The following is a 25,978-nucleotide window of genomic DNA, read 5'->3' on the forward strand; positions in this document are numbered from 1 at the left end:
CTGGTCGGCTTTGTTTCCTGTTGCACTCGGCGTGGCCACAGGGCGCACTGGGAGCTGTAGTAGGGCAGAAACGCTCCGTCGCCCCTCGCCACCGTTGCCTTTGGGAAATGTAGTTGTTGGCAGCCTGGTAGTGATTGCATCGCTGAGGCTCGGAAAGGCAAAAGTATGCGACGCCTGGTGGAGTTTTTGGGTCGGAGTCCAGGGTGCAGGCGGCTACAAGGCTGCCCTTCCCGCGCTAGCTTCCCTCCGAGATCGGAACCTCTGCGCCAGCCAGCAGAGCACGGGTAGAACGCGCTGCCCAGCCAGCGCCAGAGGCCGGGCAGGACGTGGCTGCATCCAGGTGCAGGCACATAGCCTGCGCGCTTTGGGTCTCCTTTCCTGCCATGCCCCAGGTAAGCTGGTGCCGCGTTTGTCAGCGGTGAGGACCCGGATCGCTTCTCTTTAGCTGCTGTCCCTTGCTCCGTGTGTCCCTTTTGGCCGTCGTTCACTCTTTAATGCGTCGTGTTCTTACTGAGAGTCTTTCAGCATTCGCGTCAGTGACTCGCGCTGATCCCTAGAAGGCAGTGCCAACATCGCCTGAAACTTACTAAAGATGAGCATGCTTGACCCAGTCCTAGACCTTCCGAGTCTCGAGATTCTAATCCGCGGCGCAGGCTGTCTTGAGGATGCAGCCGTGAACAAAACCCCTGAACCCACAGAACCCATTTTGCGGATATGACTGTAAATTTCTTTAGCAAGGAACAGTGATGGTTTCATTTTAGTTGGGGCTAAATGCTGGTGATTATCTTTTACGGAGCAGGGCATAACAGGTTCGACCATGCCAAATCACTTCTCGTTCTTAGTCACTTACGTGGCCTACCTTTTGTCTTACTTGTCTCCAAATCCTAAACCTTCTTCATTTTGTTGTGGAACCCAGTTTCTACCACTGCTGCAGACCTGTTTACTCTAGGAAACAGACTATTTTATTTATTTATTTTCTGTACTGGGAATCGAACTCAGGGTGCCACTGACCTACATCCTCGGCCCAGCCTCTTTATTAGTGAACAATCTTTCATCGTTTTTTAAACTTTAAAACTGTAAAATATAACTTTGCCATACTAGTTTTCTGGCATTGGTACTAGTTTGTGGTATTTTTAATTCCTGTTCATGCCTTACAATTGTATGGACCATCAAGTGGAGCAAAACCAGGCTTCAAAGCAGGGTCTTACTCTCCTAACACTAGAAAAGAGCTTTAGGTTCCATCCTGGGAAGTATTGTATTTCCTTCTTGGGAGGTCGGTACCTTATTGCATATCTTCCCTGTCCTGTTACATTGCTAAAATTACTGCTAAATTTTATAACTTGACAGATTTGATTATGCATGTCCCATTTGAAGGGTGCTGCTTCTGCTATCTGCGGCAGCCAGCTATTGGCATGAAGAAATTCATATTAAAATAGGTTCATAGTAAGGAGAACGTATTGCTTTTTTTTTTTTTTGGTACCAGGGATTCAACTCGGGCCCTTGCACTTGCGCAGCAGGCGGCGAAACCATTGAGCTAAATCCCCGGCCCAACGTATTGCTTATTAAACACACTACTTGTGGAATAGAAGATTATAAGACTTTTTCAGCCAGAGTGAGAAATCCATGTTTACATATGTAGTCCTAAATCTTTTTTTTTTTTTTTGGTACCGGGGATCGAACTTGGGACCTTGTGCTTATGAGGCAGGCAGCAGAATCACTGAGCTAAATCCCTCGCCTGTGTAGTCCTAAATCTTAAACAAAACTGTAAATCATTTCAGTATAAATCACTTGTTTTTATTTTTTTTTCTTTTTAATGAAACAAAAAAGTAAGGCTTAGTTGTGGAATTACTCAGTTCTGGAAATTCTCATGGCTACCATTTATATACTTTGCACAGTGAGACTTATTTCACTCCTTGGTCAGGGACTTTGGGAGTATGAGTGCTGTTTCTGCACATATCTATGTGTCATTGCAGGGATCAGTGACATTCAGAGATGTGGCAATAGGCTTCTCCCAGGAGGAGTGGAAGTGGCTCCAGCCTGCTCAGAGAGATTTGTATAGATGTGTTATGTTGGAGAACTATGGCCATCTGGTCTCACTGGGTAAGTAGTCCTCCTCACTCCTTCAAGACATAATTTGTTCTTTAGGATAGTTGCTGGAACTTTTCATTATTTGTCTAAACAGTCACACAAGGGAGGTATCGTTTTTTTGGTTTTTTTTTTTTTTGGTACCGGGGATTGAACTTGGGACCTTCTGCTTGTGAGGCAGGTGCCAGAACCAGTGAGCTAAATCCCCACTCCGAGGTATCGTTTTTTAAAAGTAAGTTTTCAATTGGGGGTTGTAACTTTAGCTAATGTTCAGACATTCTTCATAGTTCCATCTGACATTTATTTTAATGGGCTCTTGTTTCTTAGAATTTAAGGACTGATTTTGAATTTATTTTCTGCAAGCAGGTCTTTCCATTTTTAAGCCAGTTGTTGTTTCCTTATTGGAACAAGGGAAAGAGCCCTGGCTGGGGAAAGGAGACATGAGCAGAGATCTCTTTTCAGGTGAGTGAGTTCGAGGTTGGTAGGGGAGTTTTTTAAAATTTTGGTTTCTTGAGACAGGGTCTTTCTATGTAGTTGAGGGTGGCCTTAAACTCATGTAGTCTAGGCTGGCCTGAAACTCTCAGTGATCCTCCTGCCTCCCCGTTGCTGGGATCATAGGGATGTGCCACCATGTCCGGCTTGTAGAGGAAATTTAAAAAATAACAGCCCAACTAGCCAATAAGAAATGCTTTTCTATATTAAATGCTTTTTAGTGTACTAGTTGGAAATTTTTCCCTTAAAGATAGGAGATACAGGGCCGGAGATTTAGCTCAGTGGTTCTGCCGCCTGCTTCGAAAGCTCAAGAAACTGTTTGATCCCCAGTTCAAAAAAAAAAAAAAAAGAAAGATAGGAGATGTATAGAAACTATGAAGTCTTGCTCAGTTCTACAAGGGACCATGTCATGCCCAGTTCTCATACTTCTTCCCTACTTTTTTTTTTTGTACCGGGGATCGAACTCAGGACCTTGCACTTGCGAGGCAGGCAGTGGCACCACTGAGCTAAATCCCCAGCCCTTTCACCCCTCCTTTTGAATGGATAGATACCAGTATGTCCCTCTGCCCCGTGTTATCTCTTTTATTAGCTACTCCTTTCTTCAAATTGGCATGTTTCTAGTGCATATATATATATGTTTATTTATTAATATCATGGTGCTGTTCTATTTAATTACCTTAGAAAGATTAATTCATTCTTTAGTTTTTTTTTTTTATGGTAGTGGGGATTGAACTGAGGGCCTCACAACATATTCTAGGCAAGCACTTTACCAGTGAGCTACACCACCTGGCCCATTCTTGGCTAGCTGATGATCTATTCATTTATTCATATAGACTCCTAACACTATTTAATGATATTTTAGTCTTGTTAAGACTTTCTTTTACTACAGAAACTGACATACTGTAGTCAGTCACTTAGGGTAATGAAAAAATAAAGTGTGATAGCTACTAAGGAATTTATGATTTACTGAGATAAAATGTGTCTATAACGAGATAGAGATTAGTAGTTCTGCAATGAGAGAAAAAGAATTTCTTTCAAGTTGGTATTTTGAGTATAGATAATTTTGGTAGGGATGGTAAAATCATAAAGGCAGGAAAATGGCCAGCTTTGGGGAAAAAAAGACAAATTAGTTTGAAGTATTCTTGGTGTGAGTAGAGGATGGTATTTCCAAGTGAAGGTGTGTAGCGACAGGCTGCTAGAACATAATTGTTCTGAAAGTCTTCACTTTTGGTTGATGCTGGAATTGCTGTTGAGACTCTTTAGAAATAAATACAGCCAAACCTCTACCCTTGAAGATTCTGACACAGATCTGTGGAGCTTAAATAGGTATATTTATGAAAAATTCTGTTACTTCTATAGTTGGTTCTGCAGCAAAGATCTGGGGTTCAGTGATCTTTAGAAAGCACTCCTGTTGAGAAAAAAGGAGAAACATGTGCATTCCGTAAGCAGCAGATTGTAAGGCCTGATAAGGGAACAGGCAACAAATGCTGTAAAAACTGAGGCAAGGCCATTAATATTGTACACTGTCTAGGAGGCTGTAGAGAAGGACTTGGGAAGAGATACCGATGTGGCTGAAATCATGAGGCATAACAAGGCATAACAGGGAGACTTCATTTAGTATATATGCTACCAAAGCGAGCACAGGGAGACTCATCTAAATGTGAGATAAACAAGAAATATGTTCTTTTCTGAATGTTGATGATGAGGTCTTGAACTTGGGGTTGGGGGGTCAAGTAGTCTTCCTGCCTCTGCCTCAGTTTCCTAAGTAGCTGGGACTACAGGCATGGCCACTGTGCCCAGCTCTTCTAAATTTTAAAAAAATGTAACAAAACCTATTAAGCCACATATAAGGGAAGTAAGAAAAAAGGAGGTCATAGAAACACTGTCTCAAATCCCACTACTTTAATACAGCTCTTGCAGTTTTTGTCTTTTTATTGTATTTATTTATTTTTTTGGAACCAGGGATTGAACTTGGGACCTTGCGCTTGCGAGGCAGGTGGCGGAACCACTGAGCTAAATCCCCAGCCCTATTTTTTGGTTTTTTGAGGTAGCATCACCCTCCTGCCTCAGCCTACTGAGTGCTGGGATTACAGGCATGTGTCACCACACCCAGAGGTAGCTTTTGTTTTAAACCTGAATTTCTATGATTCTTGATTAGGTTGGGCACCATTTTATACATTTATGAAACATTTAGCTGCCCTCATTTGTGAAGTACATCTTGAAGGTTTTTCCTCATTTATCTGTTGATTCTCACTCCAGAATCTTCTTTCAAGTTAGGCATATCTGTAATCCTAGCACTCTGGGAGACTGAGGCAGGATGATGGCAAGTTTGAGCTCAGCCTGAACAACTTAGCGAGACCCTATCTCAAAAGAAAAAATTCAAAACAGGTTTGAATATAGCTCAGTAAGAATGCCCTGGGTTCAATCCCCAGTACTGAATTTTTTACATTCACATGTGGCTTATCTTTTCCCACCTAATAATGTCTTTCAATGTTCAGAAATTCTTGATTATAGTATAGCTGTATTTATCGGTTTTTTTCTTTATGGTTAGTACTTTTAAAATTTTACCTATTTAAGAAGTGTTTCCTGGGCCGGGGATTTAGCTCAGTTGTTCTGCCACCTGCCTCGAAAGTGCAAAGTCCTGAGTTCGATCCCTGGTACCAAAAAAAGTGTTTCCTAAGTGGGGCGTGGTGGTGCATGCCTGTAGTCCCAGCAGTTGGGAGGCTGAGACAGGAGGATTGCTGTGAGTTTGAGGCCAGCTTGAGCTACATAGTGAGTTCAAGGCCAGCCTGAGTTGCATAGTGAGACCCTGTTCAAAAAAAGTAGCTCCTAATGAAGAAATCACGAAGACATTTTCTTATATTTTCTTTTTAAATAGACTATTTGTTTCTACCATTAATATTTAGATCCCTGGGCTGGGGATTTAGCTCAGTGGTTCTGCCACCTGCTTTGCAAGCACAAGGTCCTGAGTTTGATCCCCGGTACCAAAACCAAAACAAAAAAACCCCAAAATATTTAGATCCTTGGTTCCCTTTATTTTTGTGTTATATGTGTTAGCAGTCAACCTTGATATCTCTGTGTAGTTCCAGTTATTTATGATAGCGCTCATTGGCACATCTGTCCCATCCTCATTGTTTCAGTAGAAACTAAATGTTAATTTTTGTGTTTGTGTGTGTAGGTCCTCTATTCTATTCTTATAGCTTTGCCCAAACCTATGCAGCCTGATGTACAGATTTAATAATGTGTTATATTTTACTGTATTTACTCACCACTACTGTTATGTCTTATGTCTAGATGTCTCCCCAAAGCCTCATGCAGTCATAGGTGGGGCTTTTTCAGAGGTGGCTGGATCTAGAGTGTGAGTTTGATTCATGATCCAATGCTAGGATTGAGGGTGCTAGGATTAAGGGTGAGTGATTACTAAATCAGTCCACTGATCAGTTTGGCACCACCCTAATCCCTCTGGGAGGCTGAGGCAGGAGGATTGCATGGTATGAGATAGCCTAGGAAACTTAGTGATTTAGCAAGACCTTGTTTCAAAGTAAACAAAGAAAAAGGGCTAGAGATATAGCTCAGTGTGAAGGCCTTAGATTCAATCCCGAGTACCGAAAAAACAAAACAAAACGAAACAAAACGTCCCCAAACTAAACAAAACCACTAAGCAAATGAGTATCAAATTCTAGAGCAGAAGAAAGGTATTACAGTGCTTCTTAAATTTTTTTTATTACTTTCTTTTTCCCTACTACTTGGGATTTAACTCAGCACCTTGCGCTCGCCAGGTAGGCGCGGCGCCACTGAGCTACATCCCCAGCCTTTGGTTCTTAAACTTTAATCTGCACTTAAACAATCTGCTTTTGAGTTTTGTATTCATTCCACTCCCTGTATTCCCCGTGCTTCTGGGAATTGCAAAACACCTGCTTGCTAGGCAAGTGTTCTACTACTGAGCTACTCCCTAGCCCCCCAATTTTAGTCTGCAAAAGAATCATCTGGAGAAGTTTCTAACATATATTAGCAGACCCTACCCCAGAAATTGTTATAAAGATTGGGTGGCTCAGCCATAAAGAACAAGAAACTAGAGACATTTATAGCTAAATGGATGCATATTGAGGCCATACCTTTAAGTGCAATAAATAGGACATACGTGTAGAAGTTTTATTTTTTTTTTGGTACCGGGGCTCGAACGCAGGTCCTTGTGCTTTCGAGGCAGGTGGTGGAACCACTGAGCTAAATCCCCGGCCCAAGGACACACGTGTAAATACCAGATGGATTCTCTGGTGTGAAATTCTAACTCTTTTTTTTTTTTGGTACTGGGGATCAAACTCGGGTCCTTGCACTTGTGGAGGAGGAAGCGAAACCACTGAGCTAAATCCCCGGCCCCCATGGTGTGATATTCTAAAAGTGTAAATAAGGTTCAAATGATATAATTGATAATGTGAAATAGGAAGAAAAGGTCTAAAGGAATTGGGGAAGTGGGAAGGGTAGGAGAAAGAAAAGAAGGGAAAAGAAAAAAATATGAGAAAAGGAAAACATGGAAACAAAGTCTCTGTAAATAGGGAAGGGTGGAGGGGGTGAAGGGAGGGCAGGGAAGTGGAGAAAAAATAAGAACTAAGATATATCATGTACAGGTACAAGATCCCAATGAAGAATGTATTATTTTATACCTAAAATGTTCCAATAAACTTAATGAAAAAAAACAACAAAGAATAAAACCCATATTTTCCTCTAAAAAAAAAAAAGATTGGGTAGGATACATGAATTTGGCTTTTTAAAATCTTTATTTATTTATTTTTCCAGTACTGGGGATTGAACCCAGGGCCTTGCAAATGGTAAGCAAGCACTGTACCATTGGGCTCCATCCCCAACAAAAGAAATCAACCAATAACAAATGCTGGCAGGGGGTGTGGGGAGAAAGGAACTCTTCTCCATTGTTGGTGGGAGTGCAGACTGGTGCGACCACTATGGAAATCAGTGTGGAGATACCTCAAAGAACTAGGGCTGGAGGTCCCATTTGACCCAGCTATTCCCCTGCTGGATATTTTCCCAAAAGAATTAAAAGAATCATACCACAGCAATATATGCACACCCATGTTTATAGCTGCGCAGTTTGTAATAGCTAAGGTTTGGAAACAGCCCACGTGTCCATCAACTGGAAACTGGATAAAGAAGATGCGGGTTTTTTTTATAAAATGGAGTACTATTCAGCCATAAAGAACAAGAAACTAGAGTCATTTATAGCTAAATGGATGCATATTGAGGCCACACTCTTAAGTGAAATAAATAGGACAGACATGTGCAAATACCGAATAGTTTCTCTAGTGTGAGAAACTGAAAGTGTAAATAAGGATTAAAAGGATTAATAACTAATAATTGATAATTTGAAATAGGAAAAGGTCCAAAGGGGAGGGGTGATGGGAGGGGAAGGGGAAAGGAAAGAATGGAAAGGAAAAATTATGAGAAAAGAAAAAAAAGGAAACAAAGTCTGTGTAAATAGGGAAGCGTGGAGGGGTGAAGGACGCACAGGTAATGGGGAATAAATAAGAACCAAGATACGTCATGTACAGGTACAAGCACCCAGCGATAAACATAAACATTGTATACCTAAAATGTACCAAGAAAAGAATTTAAGCAAAAAAAAAAAAAAATTTGGGAGGACAAGGTCTTGCCAAGTTGCCCAGGCTGGACTTGAACTTGTGATCCCCCTGCCTCATCTCTCGAGTAGCTGGGATTATAGGTGTGTACCACCATGCCCAGAGAGATGTTTTAAATTAATAAACCTTAGGTTCAAAACAAAATTGAACAGAAAGTGAGGAGAGTTCCCAACTCCTCCTTGTCCCCACACACAACTTTCTCTACTATTGATATCCTCCGCTACAACAGTACATTTTATATAAGGGACTTGGGCATCCATGCATGTTAGTATCCCAAGAGTGCCCTGGAACCAGTCCCCTATGATACTGGGACAACTGTATTCTCCTTGTTATATTAAGTATCTTATTGAAAAGCAGTAGTGAAGGGGACACATATTTGCCTTGTTCCTAATCTTAGTAGGAAGGCTCCATGTTGCTTACCATTAACTAAGTTATCTATAGAGTTGTTCATGTTTTTAAATTAAGTTGAAGTTCTTTTTTATTCTTGTTTTGCTGAGATTTTAAAATCATGAATGGGTGTTGGATTTTGCAGTGCTTTTTCTGTATCTATTTTATCATATGATTTTACTTTTTAAAAGCCTGTTAATGTGATGGATTACATTAATTGATTTTCAAATGCTCAACCAGCCCTGCATACCCAAAACAAAATCCACTTGTTCCTGATATAATCCTTTTTATATACATCATTGGGTTTGATTTGCTTATATACTTGTTCCTTGGACTCCACAGAGGATTGGTTCCAGAAATGCTTATAGATGCCAAAATCTGCACATGCTTAACCCCTTATATAAAATGATGTAGTACTTGCATGTAAGCTATGCAGAACTTCTATATTTTATCTCTAGATTAATTATAATACCTAATGCAGTGTGAATGCTATATATTTATTGTACTGTATTACTTAGGGATAATAACAAAAAGGTCTTCACATGTTCAGTACAGTTTTTCCTGAATATTTTCAATGTGTGGTTGGTTGAGACCATGGATATAGAACTAATGGACACTGAGGGTTGACGGTATTTTACTGAAGAATTTTTACATTTATATTCATGAGATACTGATCAGTAGTTTTCTTGTATTATCTTTGGGTTTTTTTTTTTTTTTTTTTTTTTTTTGCCATACAGGGGATTGAACTCAGGACCTTGTGCCTGCAAGGCAGCATGGTACCACTGAGCTAAATCCTCAGCCCTGTCTGGTTTAGGTAATGCTGGCCTCATCAAATGAGTGAGTGTTCTGTGTGCTTCTGTTTTCTGAAAGAGACAGCAGAAAATCGTATACCCATTTGGACCTGGTACTTTCTGTTTTGAAAGTTTTTAATTATTGATTTAGTTCTTAAATTGTTTTTTTTTGTATTAAATTCTTTTATTGGTACATTGTAGGTATACAACACAATTACATTTCTCATTGGGAATTGTACCTTTACACAATGCATCTTGGTTCTTTTTTTTTCCCCATTCCTAGCCCTCCCTTCACGCCCTCCGCCCTTCCATATTTACAAAGACTTTATTTCCATTTTTTCCATTTCTCATCATTTTTCCTTTCTCTTCTTTCCTTTCCCCTGCCCCTCCCACTACCCCTACCCCTTTGGACCTTTTCTTCCTATTTTACATTATCGATTATTCATTCTAATCATTGGTACATTTTAGGTATACAATATAATGACATTCATCATTGGAAATTTGCACCTTTACATAGTCTCTCTTGGTTTTTATTTTTCACCCTTGCCCAGCCCTCCCTTCAACCCCTCCAGTCCTCCCTATTTACAAAGATTTTGTTCCTATTTTTCCATTTTCTCATATTAATCCCATTCCCTTCTATCCTTTCCCCTAGGCCTCCCACTTCCTTCCCCTTTGCCCCTTTTCTTCCTATTTCATTTTACCTATTATACATTTAGTCCTTATTTACACTTTCAGTTTCTCACACCAGAGAAACTATTCGGTATTTACACGTGTGTCCTATTTATTTCACTTAAGAGTATCGCCTCAATGTGCATCCACTTAGATATAAATGTCTCTAATTTCTCATTTTTTATGGCTGAGTAGTACTCCATTTTATAAAAAACCCACATTTTCTTTATCCAGTCTCCAGTTGATGGGCATTTGGGCTGTTTCCAAGTTTTAGCTATTACAAACTGCGCTGCTATGAACATGGGTGCACATATATCACTGTGGTATGATTCTTTTAATTCTTTGGGGAAGATCCCCAGCAGTGGGATAGCGGGGTCAAATGGGACTTCCAGTCCTAGTTCTTTGAGGTATCTCCATACTGATTTCCACAGTGGTTGCACCAGTCTACACTTCCACCAGCAGTGGAACAGGGTTCCTCTTTCCCCACAGCCCCGCCAGCATTTGTTATTGGTTGATTTCATGATAGCAGCCATTCTTTCTGGAGTGAAGTGGAATCTCATCGTTGTTTTCATTTGCATCTCTAGAATGACCAGTGATGTTGAACAGTTTTTCATGTATTTATTTGCTATTTCTACTTCTTTGTCTGAGAAATGTCTGTTCATTTCAGATGCCCATTTTTGGATTGAGTCTTTAAATTTGGGAGGTCTGATCTTTTTAAGTTCTTTATAGATTCAAGATAGTAGACCTTTGTCTGAGGAAGAGCAGGTGAAGATTTTTTCCCACATTGTGGGTTGTCTCTTCATACTGCTGGTGGTTTCTCTTGCTGTGCAGAAGCCTTTTAATAAGAAGCGATCCCATTTGTTGATTGTTTGTGCTAGTTCACGGGCAACTGAGGTTTTGTTCATAAAATCTTTTCCTACACCCATGTCTTCAAGAGTTCTACCTAACCTCTGTTCCAACTGGTTCAGAGTTTCTATTTTAATATTTAGATCTTTAATCCATTTTGATTTTAGTTTAGTGCATGGTGAGAGATACAGGTCTAGTTTTAATCTTTGGCAAGTTGAAGCCCAATTTTTCCAGCACCATTTATTAAAGAGGCTATCTTTCCTCCAGTGAGGGTGTTTGGCTCCTTTGTCGGAGATGGCTGAGTGTGTCTTAAATTGTTAACAGGCCTACTCAGATTGTTTCTTGTTACAGTTTTGGGAGTTTGTGTCTTTCAAGGAATTGGTACATTTTACCTCAGTTATCAAATCTAGGTTACATTCACCTAGGTTATCAAAAAATTGCTCTTTGCATTTCATTATTTTTACAATGTCCAGGTGTTATGGCTTGTGTCTTGATGTCCCCCTAAAGCCTCATGCAGTCCCAGGTGGGGCTTTTTCTAGAATTGATTCATGGTGCAATGGATTGAGGATGTGAGTGCTACCTGCCCTAAGTTATCTGTGTAAGATAAAAGGGGCAGAAAGATATTGTTGAAGGCCCCTCCCCCTTCCCTTGTTGGTCTTCTGTTGCCGTGAACTGTTGCCCCTTGGCCACCCTGCCTTGGAGCCATCCAGTTATGGACTGAAACCTCTACAAACTGTAAGCCAAATACACCTTTCTCCCTTTAACTTTGGGCATCAGGTTTTTTTTTTTTTTTTTAAATTGAGCAGGATGTCAGAGAAATACCCTTTTTATTTATTTATTTATTTATTTATTTATTTATTTATTTATTGGTACCAAGGATTGAACTCAGGACCTTGTACTTGCAAGGCAGGCGGTGGCACCACTGAGCTAAATCCCTGGTCCAGGTATTTTGTCTCAGCAGTGAGAGAAAAGTAACTAAGACACCAGGGATCAGGAGTGATGTCTTCTCTTTCACTTTCACTGCTGACTCAGTGATTTGTGATATCTTTTTTCTTAATTAGCCTGGTGAGAGGCTTGGTGATTATATTGGTCTTTTTAAAGAACCCTCTTGAGGGCCAGGGATTTAGCTCAGTGGTTCCACCGCCTGCCTCGCAAACGCAAGATCCAGAGTTCAATCCCCAGTAAAAAAAAAAAAGAACCAGCTTGATTTCCTTGATTTTTCTCTTTTGGTATCCTATTTTCATTTTCATTGATTTCTGCTTAATTTTTATCACTTATTTCTTGTTATTATTTTCAATTTAATTTTGGTCTTTCCATTTTCCTAAAGAAGCTAGATGATTAATTTTAAATCTTTCTTCTTTTCTAATACAGTCTATGCATTCATTGCTAAATATTTCCCTGTAAATACTGTATTCCACTAAATTTAGTCAGTTTTATTTTCATTTGGTTCAAAATTTTTAAAATTTCTTGATTTATACAATATTTACTTAAGAAAAGATTTGTATTTACTTTCATTTACTTATTTAATGGTGTTTTTGTGTGTGTGTGTGTATGGTACTGGGGATCAAACTCAGGACCTTGCCCTTGCGAGGCAGGCACTGTGCCACTGAGCTAAATCCCCAGCCCCCATTCTTTTCTTTATGTAGATCCAAATTTCTGGCCTATACACTTCTGTTTCTGAAGAACTTCTTTCAACATTGCTTGCAAAGCAGGTGTACTAGGGAATAATACAAGATAGCATTCCCCAAAGTGCCAAAGTGTGTTTTAGAGAAAAATCAATTAATTAGCAGTACCAGGGATTGAACTCAGCACCATTTTAATGACCTGCATTTCTTTTTGTATTTTTAAAAATTTTAGATACAGGGTCTCACTAAATTGCTAAATTGCCCAGGCTGGGTATGAACTTGCAGTAGTCTTGCTACGGCTTCCCAGAGTGCCAGGATTACAAACATTCATCACCACACCTGGCTGAGAAAAATAAAATTTTAAATGTATTTTTGAAAAAATAATTTTAAACTCACAGAAAAGAAGAGCATGAAGAGTATCCACATGCCCTTTACCCATACTGCTAACATGTTGCTGCATTTACCTTATCATTTGGTTTATGATTTATTCCTGAAACATTTGAGAATACTTTACCCTTACTTTTGCATTTCCTAAGGAAGATTTTAAAGTTGTATTATAAAATTATGTTTAAAAATGTGATGGAATTCCTAAAATTCAGCCTTGATAAAAATCAAGCCAATGCTTATCTGTCAATTTGTGGAAAAACCCTATGTTCAGAGGGTGGGGTTAAAGTGAGGATCATGGACAGCAGTTTTCAGAGAAAATCTTCTTTCCCTCCCACTTAGGATAGATTATTGTAAGCTGTTTCCAGAAGCACTAAGCTAACAGAGTTTGGTGTCTTTGTGGGATCTGAGGAATACTTACAACTTATTAACAGTATTATGAAATTGCCATTTTCAGAGAAGTATGGCAACAAATATACTTTAAATAGAGACAAGATTAACAACCTATCCTTCACAATTACTATCTTCCTGATCTGTTTCTTCTCCTTCAGTTACCTATATGTAGTCTTTCCCCTTATGTATCCACATCTCTTCTCAGTTACTAGGCATATTCCTCAAATTTCAGTTATAAGTGGCAGCTATGAAAGCCATGGAATTGTTAAATTTTTTAAAAAAAATTCAAGTTTGTCCTTAAGAAGGGAGCAGTAGGCCAAGCACAGTAGTATTTACATGTAATCCCATCTACTGAGGAGGCTGAGGCAGGAGGATCACAAGTTCAAGTCCAGCTTGGGCACCTTAGTGAGACTATGTTTCAAGATAAAAAGTAAAAAGGACTGGAGTGTACATCAGTGGTAGAACACTTGGCTAGGAAGCATGAGCCCCTGGATTCAGTCCCCAGTAACATACACACATCCATGCACACATGCATGGGCAAAAGAAAAGAAATGGATCCCTTTTCAGCACTTGGGAGGGTGAGGCAGGAGTTTGAGGCCAGCGTGGGCTATGTAGTGAGTTCAGCAGCCTGGACTCAGGAAAAAAAAAGAGAGACAATCATTTACTGGTTTTTTGTTTTGTTTTTTGTTTTGGTATCTTTCAGTGTCACAGTCAAATGGTGAGATCAAAGACTTATCTCCAAAACATATTACTTATGAAGATGATTCATCCCAGTATTTGATAATGAAAAGAATTGTAAGCCAACATCCCACATGTTCCAGTATGGAAAGAAACTGGCAATTTGAGGATGGCAATGAGGTGCTGCAAGGGAATCAAGGTTGTATCAGGCAAGTGGTATCAGGCAAGTCTCAGGAAGAAGCTCTGACTCAGCATATAAGCATAACTGCGGTAGAGAGGCCCTATGGATGCCAAGAATGTGGGAAAACATTCAGTTGGTGCTTTTCTCTTGTATTACACCAGAGAACTCATACTGGAGAGAAGCCATATGTATGTAAGGAATGCGGGAAAACCTTTAGCCAGATCTCAAATCTTGTGAAACATCAGATGATACATACTGGAAAGAAACCTCATGAATGTAAGGACTGTAATAAAACATTCAGTTACCTTTCATTCCTCATTGAGCACCGGAGAACACACACTGGGGAAAAACCTTATGGATGTACTGAGTGTGGAAAGGCCTTTAGTCGTGCCTCAAACCTCACCCGACATCAGAGAATTCACATGGGAAAGAAACAATATGTCTGTAGGAAATGTGGGAAAGCCTTTAGCACTGGTTCAGAACTCATTCACCACCAGATTACACATACTGGGGAGAAACCTTATGAATGCCTTGAGTGTGGGAAAGCATTTCGCCGTTCATCACATCTTACTCGACATCAGAGCATGCATAAAACTAAAACCCCCTATGAGTGTCATGAGTGTACGAAGGCTTTCTGTTGCCACTCATTCCTTATTAAACATCAGAGAATTCATGCTGGAGAAAACCTCTATGAATGTGATGAATGTGGGAAAGTGTTCACTTGGCATGCATCCCTTATTCAACACATGAAAATTCATACTGGAGAGAAACCCTATACATGTGCTGAATGTGACAAAGCCTTCAGTAGGAGCTTTTCCCTCATCCTACATAAGATAACTCACACTGGAGAGAAGCCCTGTGTATGTAAGGTGTGCAACAAATCTTTCAGCTGGAGCTCAAACCTTGCTAAACATCAGAGAACACATAACCTAGAGAACCCCTATGAATATGAAAATTCATTTACCACTCATTTCTTACTGAACACCAGTGAATCACACTCCAAAAACCCAAGAATATTTAGTTAAAAACAAACGTAGAAAAATAATGCCTTACTTTCACTTCAGAGAGCTCTTAGAAAGAAGTCTTATATGAATGTGTTGAATGTAAAGAAATGTGGGCTATATCTTATTCATCCTGAAGAAACCCCCAGGAATATGTGGGACAGCTATTAGTAGCAGTTCATTGTTTTTGCAACATCAGAAGACGAAATCAGTATTGAGAAGATATCATCTGGTAATATCTGTTATTTTGTATTTTTAAATATCTTCCAAGAAAGAGTACATATCAGACATGAAGAAGCTTTTAGAGATGAGCCCTCACCCTACTTCTGTCAGCTCAACTAGGACAGAATTATAAGGAAAAACATTACAAAAGGGTTACTTTGTTTGGACATTAGATAATTTATGAAGTGATACAATGATTTGGAAAAGACTATCATGCAATTTTAACTAAAATTTTAAATTCTTATTTTGGACAGGGATCGAAATCAGGATCTTGTGCTTTCGAGGCAGGCAGCAGAACCACTGAGCTAAATCCCCAGCTCTAAATACTCTTGAAAGAGAGAAAGCAACTCTAGGTGAGTGTAGGCTGACTTTATGCAGTATGTCAAAAGAAAACCATACTGGGGAAAAAACTATCACTGTGATGAGTAACAATAATCTTAGATTGCTGGACAGAAACAATATAAGCAAAGGTCTTTTTTGTGTTTGGATGGAGAGGATGGGAATTTTAAAGTGAATTCAGAAAAGGAAGTTGTGAATAAATCTTTTAGGTTGTAATAACCTTGCACTTGATTTCCTCCACAGCAGGTGTGATTGTGAAAATGTAACTACCACAATTTTGACATCAACAATGAAAACTAATGTGCTATTTTGTACAAATATACCAGTGTGGAAACACTTTTAGTTATGTGGTTTTACTTTTGAGATGAGGATTTGGATTTAAAATTACGCTCATATATATTTGAACCTGACTATAGACTGTCTGAAATTAGTTTAAGCTACACCCAGGAAAATGCCCAAGCAGTTTTCCTCTTTGTCCCCTTTACAGTGAGAACAGTTTTTTTTTTTTCCTTTTGGTACTGGGGATCAAACTTGGGACCTTGTGCTTGTGAGGCAGGCGGCGGAACCACTGAGCTAAATCCCCTGCCCTTTTTTTTTTTTTTGGAGAACAGTTGTGAGCACGTATTTAAAGCTGATTTGGCATTATCAGCTGCCCAGCGGGCAGAGCTCACAGCATCAGATTAAGTTTGCTTTGACTGAGAAAGTAAGCAATTTTATACAATTACAGGATGAGTAGAGGTAACTGTTAAGCATTGATATTGTAGTGACTGTACTGAGGACATGTCTGTAGAAGGTGTTATTAGGTAAATATTTCACTGGAGAAGGTGGAGTTTGACTTTTGCTCTCAATCATGTAGTTGATTTACAGGTATTACTAGAAGCATTGTATTTCCTCAGACTTGCATTAGGTATGACATTTTGTGTACACATTTGTGAAGCTTCCCAAAACACTGTAAGAACTGTTTAGGAGAGGCTGCTTAATCTTACAACCATATAATGTCTCAAACTATCATGAGAAACATGCCTTGAAAGATTTGGGTATCCAGTAAATGATTCACTTTTCTTGGGTGGTGGTAGTCTCTATCATAGTAAAAATCAGGTTAACCTGAGCTGTCAAAAATATTGGAGAGGGTTGGGGATTTAGCTCAGTGGTGCCGCCGCTTGCCTTGTAAGTGCAAGGTCCTGAGTTCAATCCCTGGTTCCAAAAAAAAAAAAAAAATTGGAGAAATGAAAAATTATTCAAATTGATATTATTTAGGATATACCAGGTACCTTCTATTTTCTGATCCAGATATAAGCCCCACTCTCCTATCCACTCAGTGGGATCTGTCCTCCCTCATTCATAGGGAACACATTTCAAGGCCCTGAGTGGATATCTGAACATTTTAACATCTATTGAGGGAGATAGGAATATCAGAATGGATTTTTTTGATGGTACTGGGGATTGAACCCAGAGCCTTTACACTTAGCTATATTGTCAGCCTTTTAAAAATATTTTAGATCTTGAGACAGGGTCTAAGTTGCCCAGGTTGGGTTCAAAGTGGATATCCTCCTGCCTCAGCCTCCTAGAGTGCTGAGACTACAGGCATATACCGTCATTCCTGACCATGAATAGATCTTTTAAATGCTCAGCTATAATCAGCCTTGGAAAAGTAATAAAACACTCCCTTCAAAGAAGTAAGAAATCACATTAGTGATGCATGTACCATCATCCTTAAAGAACTCTGCCTGTCTCTCTAAGCTGTAAATGATGTTGGGAGCGTCTATGAAGGAAATAAGATCCCATTTTCGGTAATGAAGATGGCCTGAAATTTTGGCATGGTAGAGGCTAGGCACAATAAGAACAAGAAAATAAGGGATGGAGTGTTAAAGAGATTTAATCACATATTTCTGTGGCAACAGATAATCATGGTATTCCCAAGATAAAATAGATGGCTCAGTTTCCAAAGTGCTATTTCATATATATGTAGGGAAACTACATCTTCTAGCCAGAAACCAAACTGAAATAACTGTAAGTAGTGTTCACATCCTTGGCTCAGTTCCCATAGTGAAGCCGTTCACAGCCCTAAAGTTCCTCAACTGAGGGAGAGCCTAGGACTCATTGAAAATGTAGTGGCACTTCAGTTCATGAACTTAATTTGGTGCATGATTCTGGGGAAGATGGCTGTGTTCACCTTCTTGCAGAGAAGATGGCCACAGTTGTGTTAACCACCCAATGCGGAGTTTGAACAGTAGAAAAATTTTGTTGAACACTTTTGTTTGTGAACTGAATTGTTCAGTGAACAGAATGTTCGTGAACTGAGGTACAGTATTACTGTAGTTGAATGGTAGAGCACTCTTTGAGTTCAAATCTCAGTACTGCAAAAAATAAAAAAGAACCAGCTATTTCCCTTTTACTAGTAGGTATCTTCTCCAAAGAGCTAAAGATATCATACTACAATACATGGATACCAGTATTCACAGCAGCATAATTCATAATAGCTAAATCCTGGAAGCAGCCTGTATACCCAGACTAGTGGATAAAGAAAATGTAGTATCTAAACATAATGGAATACTAAGCCACAAAGGACAGATTTGTGACATCTGTAAGGAAATGGATGCACCTGGAAAATATAATGCTGAATGAAGTAAATCAGACAAACAAGCTTAAATACCATATAGCATGTGTCATTTCAGTAAGGCAGAGTACAAAGAGGGTAATAAAGAATGGATAGAAGGAAAGAAGGAGACAGATCTCTTGCAAATAGGAAGGGTCCAGGAGACTGAGGGCAAGAGGTGAGGGGGAGGGGAAGTAAGTAGAATAAAGGTATGGCATGTACAGGAATCTAATAACATTGATGAATGTTATATGTCATGAACATGAGCTAAGAATAATATGAACAATGAAAATTGGGAAAGAGGATTTAGAGGCAGAGGGAGGGAGGTGGATGGGAAGGGGATTAAAAAACAAGAAGCTGTATTGTGTACATGTACATTCCCTAAGATGAATGTAAAATTTTATGTGCTGCAAACATGTACTAATAAAAAAATAAGCAAAACCAAACCCAAAACAAAACACAGAAAACAAACAACAGCCACCCGTATCTCCAGATGTCACTCAGTGACAGTCTTCAATTAATGGACATACATAAAACAGTTAGCTGTTAACTGGAAAATGTAGGAATTTTCCAATTTTTCTCTAGTGTGAAACTGAGATGAAACTGAGATAGTATTCTTATACATGTTTTTATGAAGAGCTCTTTTATAAATGTTCAGTAAAGTTTTTCTGGGTTAAAGGTTATGAATATTCCAGCTTTGCATACATTGCTATCCCCAGAAAGTCTGTATAGTCGTTACCTCTCATCTTTGGAGGATACATTCCAAGATGACCAGTAGATGCCTGAAATTGCAGATAGTGCCAAACAGTACATATGCAAGATAAACATCTATAACCTTAAAATCTGAGATCTGAAACTTCTTGATTGCCAGTATTATACCACAAGTGGAAAATTTTTTAACAATGTGATGTGAAAAAATCGCTACCATTACTCCTCTTGTGCTTTTGGGCCATTACAAAGTAAAATGTGTGTTACCTGAATAGATGCACAGCATGCCAAGACAGTTGATCTGATGACCAAGAAGGCTAAGTGACTAATATGTGGATAACATACACAGAATGGATGTACTGTACAACAGGATGGTTCACTTCCCAGGCTGGACACTGCAAGACTTCATCAGGGTGCACAGAACAGTGTGCAATTTAAAACTCAAAGCCAGGCATGGTGGTGCTTGCCTATGATCCCAGCACTTTGGAGGCTGAGGCAGGAGGATCACCTCAAGTTTGAGGCCAGCCTGGGCTACATAGTGACTTCAAAGCCAGCCTGAACTACATAGTGAAATCCTGTCTCAGGGCAAAACAAAAAACAACAAAATTCAAGAGTTCTTTACTTCTGTAATTTTCCATTTAATATTTTCAGACCATGTAGGTAACTAAAACCATGAAAGGTAAAACTGCAGATAAAGGAGGACTATTGTATTAATCCATACTTACATTGCTAGCCTAAAGGAGGACATTATCATTCACATGTACTTGATCAATTGGTTTTTTTTTTTTTTTTTGGTCCCAGGGATCCAACTCAGGACCTTGTACCAATTTGTTCCTTTTAATGTTGTAATACACAATAGAGTATCCTGAACAATGACCATGCCAAAAATAACCTGTATGAGGGTGAGGGATTTAGCTCAGTGGTTCTGCCACCTGCCTCACAAGCACAAGATCCCGAGTTCGATCCCTGGTACAAAAAAATTAATAAAAAATATTAATCTGTATGAGCTAATAGTGGGGTGAGTGGTGAGAGTATGAACAAATACTGAGCTGCTAGTCTCTGTCTCTGAACAGTCATCATCTCTCCGTACCTGTACTACAAACCTATACTACTGCAACACTTTTCTAGGAGAGCTGATAGCAGTCCTCAGAAAAAAGAAATACTGTTTCCATACAATTGTTGCCTTATACAATCACTTAAAAATTTTAAGTTAAACTTCTACTGAGATACTAAGTAAAATAAAAAGCAAAAAGTTTACTGAATATTTAATTGAACACTTTGGGCCACATAAGAGGAGTAAAACAGTGAATTCCTACCTTATCCAAATTTACAGAATCAAGGTACAAAAGCAGGCAATACTGTGAAAGTATCACAAGTAATGTTACAGCAGACAAAAATACTATGCCTAAAAAAGAATATGCCAGGTTAAGGTAGGGAGAGACTATGGAGGTAAAGAGGAGGATGGGTATGTAGTACACCGCTGTAATCCCAGCACTGGGCTGGGGCAGGACAATTCCAAGTTTGAGCCCCAGCCTGGCAACTCAGTGACTCAATGAGACCCTCGTCTCAAAAAAATTTACAAAGGGCTGGGGATGTAGCCCCGGGTTCAACCTCCAGTACTTCACCCGCCCCCTGCAAAAAGAAAAAACTTGAAAAGGTAGGTAACACTTTCAGCAAGTTCTTGTAAGATTTTCAAAGAAGTCACTGGAGGCATTAAAAGTGAAAAGTAGTATGATTGGATTAGTACTTTAGATGGATCACTCCAAGAGTAGAACAGCAAACAAATGAAAGCAAGATATGTAAACAATACTGTTCCCTGCATTATAGTTTACTGTTGTAAATAAATCTGAAGAGATTAAGCACATTATAGTATAATTATGTAACCAAATATTCTACAGCTATTAAGGATAAAAATAGAACTACATAACATGGAATCACAATGCAAGGAATGAAAGGTATTCAGATTTTTTTTGGCAGTACTAGACAGAACCCAGGGTATGCTCTACCATTGAGCTACATTCTCTACCTTTTCATCTTTTGAGATGGTCTTGCTAAGTTGCCCTAAGAGGACTTGGACTTGAACTTGTGGTCCTCCTATCAGCCTCCCTTAGTACTGGAATTATAAGTTTATATTATCACACTCAGATATACTTTAATCTTATTAGTAAATATCTGTATAGTGGGCTGGAGATTTAGCTCAGTGGTTCCGCCACCTGTCCCACAAGCGCAAGGACCTGAGTTCAATCCCTGGTACCAGAAAAAAATCTGTATATACATATATTACAGTCTAACAATGCATACACGTACAGTGTTAAATTTCTAAGGCAGTAGAACCAGAAGGAGAAAAGCTATCTTCTGTTTAGGGCAATTTTTCTCTGTATTACATTTATAATTTTTTAAAACATGAAGTCTTGGGGCAGGGATTTAGCTCGGTTTTGCGCCTGCTGTGCAAGTGCAAGGACCCGAGTTTGATCCCCGGTACCAAAAAATAAAATTAAATGAAAAAAATGAAGTCTTTTTTTTTTTTTTTTTGGTACTAGGGATCGAACTTGGGACCTTGTGCTTGCAAGGCAGGCATCAGAACCACTAAGGTAAATCCTCGGCCCTACAATGAAGTCTTTTTTTTTAAAAAAACAAAGATACTATGGCCACTATATAGAAAATATACTAGAACAAATTAAGATTTAAATCATGGCAATTGAGAGGTGCAGTAAGATCTAGGTGAGAAGCCAAGTGTGGTGGCAAACATCTATAATCCCAGTACTCAAAGGCGGAAGCAAGACAATCACAAGTTAGAGCCCAGCCTGAACAACTTAGTGACTTAATGAGATTGTCCTCAAAGATTTATAATGGTTCAATCTGTAGTGCAGTGCTGGTGAACCTGTGGCACGCATGCCACTGAGGGCTGTTTGTTATCAATATAAGCTCTAAAAGGTTTGCTATCACTGCACACAACCATAAAACCAAGAGATATTTTGGGTGAAACCATTCCTGAATCTACCTGCTGGTGTACCAAGATTACTGGGCCAGAATTCATGTATACATTGCAAACCAGGTAGAGCACAACCCTTCGGTGAGTACTAAAGATGATGATCTTGCCCAAGAACCACATGTATTTGGGATCATTTTCCAACTGCTTACTGCTACTGCTGAACCCCTTAGGGCTGCTAACACCTCATGAACAAAAGGTTGGTTTCACCTGATTGTAAGCTCTCCTTTCCAAACTTTATATGAATCTTACTAGACTTAAGTATTCATACTCCTCTTAGAGACTTCTGGGATGTAATGTATTCTCCCTCTAAATTTTGTTTGGACTGGTTATGGTCCAAAGCCTCAGTTCACCCCCTAGCTCTGTTGTTTGTTCTGTCAATACTTTCATCACATACTTCTATATTCCTCATGCTATTCTGGAAACTAACCACGGTGTCTTCTAAGATTCCTGCGTGACAATGAAATTCCCTTAATATCCTCAACTACTTTTGTAAACACTGCCTTCTTTACCTTAACCTGGGAGAAAAATAAATCTACTCGATGACAGTCACATCAGAGGCCCTTATTCCCATGTACTCCACAGTATATATAGGTTGGAACATAAGATCAGTGTTCTTCCTCTTGAATACTGTGTCTAACCACAGCAGCTTTGTAAAAACTAATTTCTTTGAGGCACATACCATCCAGAGTACCACTTTGTCCTGTTTCTGGCTATCTTCTACTTGAATGAACTTTCCTTCCTAAGAATTTGCAGCCTACTTTTTGGACTTACCCACTGAAGGTCCTACTGACAACTGGGGAGGATCTTCTTTAGGAAAACGTCTGCCAGTATTTCATCCCTTACTCTTAGCAGATAATCCTACTAGGAACAGTACAATGTTGTCTATATTCTAGTAGCCAGGAACAGGGAAATGGCTTCTTGACTACCAGGAGCCTGTGATATGAAGTTTTGTAAATGGACACAACGGTACTGTTTGCAAAACTGGGGTCATATAAAAAAGGAAGAAATATATTTATAATATAAATTAGGTTACTGACTAGCACTAGCACAATGGGCCAGAAATTATCTCAAACACTGAACAGCATTATACAGTTGAGATACTTGAACGACTCAATTCACTTAGCTATGAGTAAACAGGTAACCAAACCCAACCCATCCCACCCATGCCTCCTTTCTCCTGAGAATGGTGGAAGGACTCCTAATACCAAAGCCAATCCTGTCTGTGCTCCAAAATTACATCTTCTTAGAGCCTATTAACTATCCTTCAAACTGACGTCCATCACATTCAGACCTAAACCTGTTCTACCTCCTCAGATTCTTTTTCTCCAGGTTGGACAATCCTGCTGCCTCTATACAAGCATGTGCCACCGTGCCCAGCTTAGCTCACCTCTTTGTGTGTGTGTGGTACTGGGGACTGAATCCAGGGGCCTCACACTGAAATATATTCCCCAGATCTTTCTGAGACAAGGTCTCACTAAGTTGTTCTTTCTCAAGCTGGACCCCAACTTGTGATCCTGTCCCAGCCTTCCAGAATGTTGCAGTTCCTTTCTTAAAAGCATGAGTTTCACCAAGAGAAACTAGTGTTTTAAAAAGGAATGCAAAGTTGTTTTCAGTCAATATTCAAATGTCTCTTCATTCTCCCCTACTGCCTTTTAATGATCTTCACATGGCTATATAGGTTCACTTTTTAAGACTTCATCCAATTGGACCCCTAAGTAACACTGAAAACAATTTATATCATATTCCTTTTAGACTGGTTTATCTTGGTTTGGTGAAACTCCAGCGTCTCTGGTTTCTCCATTATCTACAGTGGTTCATTCCTTTTCTCTACTTGCAAATACAGTTCTTCATGGTCAATGGCAGACATTCTCTGCATTCCATTTCCCCTAGGCAATCTTAGTCACCTTCACAAAGCCTATTACAGTCTATAAAATGCATCAATAAAATGTATCTTTATTCTAGACACTTCAAGTCTAGAACTGTATTATTAGCCTATTTATCTGATGTCTCCCTATAGTATAAAGTTAATATGACTAAACGTGGCACTACTATCCTTATCTTTCATATGGACATTTTTTCCGTATTTTCTTTTTTTTTTGGAACCAGGGATCAAACTCGGGTCCTTGTGCTTGCGAGGCAGGCGGTGGAACCACTGAGCTAAATCCCCGGCCCCATATTTTGTTTCTTAATACATTAGAGCTACTCTGGTCAGTATCTGAAAGACCAGGAAGTGGAATTGCAAGTTCCACTTAGTATTTAAAATTAGTAATTTCCCCTCTATCTGAAACTTTCTGGATTTCTGATGCTGAAATGTTGAGATTCCTTTCTTGCTTCTCTGAAGTACTGCTTCCAGTGATGTCAGCTGTCTTTCTTCACCTACTGCAGAAGTACAAAAAGGTTGTAAACACTATTCTCCCTTTTCTAGATTCCTTTTCAAATGCAAACTTTTAAAGTAACATATTTAAGTTTATATACCCGTTTTTTTTTAAAGGTCACTGTATTGATTGTACTCATGCACTGCTGCTTTAAAAGTCAATAAGTGGGTCGAGGATTTAGCTCAGTGGTTCTGCCACCTGCCTCGCAAGCACAAGATCCCAAGTTCAATCCCTGGTACCAAAAAAAAAAAAGTGTCAATAAGCTTATTTTTTGCACATAAAAAGATGTCCTGAAATAAGCAGCAGGCTAGCACAGCTATATAAAGGTGTCTTTGGGATCCAGGATCTTTTTTTATACCATCCTTAGGCAATAATTATCATTCTTATGGTCACAAGATAGATCTTTCAGCTCCAAGACGGGAAAATTCCAGGGAAGAGAACAATGGAGAGGGAGAAAGACAGTGTGAAAGTCAAAAAGAATAAAACAATTCAGTTCCCAGTGATATCAGTCTATTTTTGACTGGTCAAGAATGAGGGATATGGCTACCTTTGCCTACAAGGCTGAGAAAGGTTTTAGAACTATGCAAATTAGTATCCTTAACTAAAACTAGACTTACTAGTAAGGAAGGCTGAGTGTTAGGTTAGTAACAGTATCTGCTTCCCTGGGACAGAACAAAACTCTTAAGAAAATACTAGGTACCATGAAAACAATGAACAGATTTAAAATTCTTAATAAAAAGGCAACTGAAAATCTTCATACAACAGATTAAAAATGTAATTCTAGGGCCAGGGATTTAGCTCAGTGGTTCCACCACCTGCCTCACAAGTGCAAGGACCTGAGTTCAATCCCTGGTACCAAATAATAATAATAATAATAATAATAATAATAATAATAATAATTCTAAATAGCCGGGATCAAAAAATGAGAACAGGGTTGGGGATTTAGCTCAGTGGCACCATGCCTGCCTCGCAGGCGCAAGCTCCTGAGTTCAATCCCTGGCACTGCAAAAAAAAAAAAAAAAAAGAGAACAGGGCTGGGAATTTAGCTCAGTGGTGCCACACCTGCCTTGCAAGTCCAAGGTCGAGTTTGATCCCCAGCGCGCGTGCACACACACACACACACACACACACACACACACACAAAACAAAACAAAAAAACCAACAAAACAAAACCAATTAGACAATATTCAAAGCTGAATATAAATTATCATAGAACAAAATGTCTTATATAGCTACATGAATGTTTTTTAAGGCCATTAATAGCCTTAAATGCTAGTCTAAGAATAAAAAATAATAAGCTTGGAATTATCTATAAGAGAATAAAAAAGACAATTCCACATTTATAATACTTAGGTTTCTCTCCCCTTATGAATTCTTTTGTGTATAGTAAGTGGAGAGTTCTGAATAAAAGCTTTTCTTTTTTTTTTTGGTGCTGGGGATCAAACTTGGGTCCTTGTGCTTTCGAGGCAGGCAGCAGAATCACTGAGCTAAATCCCCAGCCCTGAATAAAAGCTTTTCCATATTGAATACATTCCTAGGGTTTATCTCCAGTGTGAATTCTCACGT

At 39.2% G+C, this 25,978-nt stretch overlaps 2 protein-coding genes across 2 annotated transcripts in view; one reads left to right on the forward strand and one right to left on the reverse strand.

Annotated features, from left to right (window-relative positions):
- Window positions 1–25,546, forward strand: Znf140 (zinc finger protein 140). The gene is given in 5 exon segments (XM_004844052.3): window positions 1–392; window positions 1,974–2,100; window positions 2,452–2,547; window positions 14,024–15,136; window positions 15,139–25,546. Coding segments are annotated over 5 exon segments (1,377 nt in total). The 5' UTR covers window positions 1–383; the 3' UTR covers window positions 15,171–25,546.
- Window positions 17,600–25,978, reverse strand: part of Znf891 (zinc finger protein 891) — a 21,067-nt gene continuing 12,688 nt past the window's right edge. The window contains 1 exon segment of the mRNA XM_087198460.1: window positions 17,600–25,977. Coding sequence (XP_087054586.1) covers window positions 25,722–25,977 — 256 coding nt within the window. The 3' untranslated portion in view covers window positions 17,600–25,721.

Source organism: Heterocephalus glaber, unplaced genomic scaffold, assembly GCF_053883595.1.
Source record: "Heterocephalus glaber isolate CG9 unplaced genomic scaffold, H.glaber_assembly_v1.0 deba00001687, whole genome shotgun sequence".
Lineage (NCBI taxonomy): Eukaryota > Metazoa > Chordata > Mammalia > Rodentia > Bathyergidae > Heterocephalus > Heterocephalus glaber.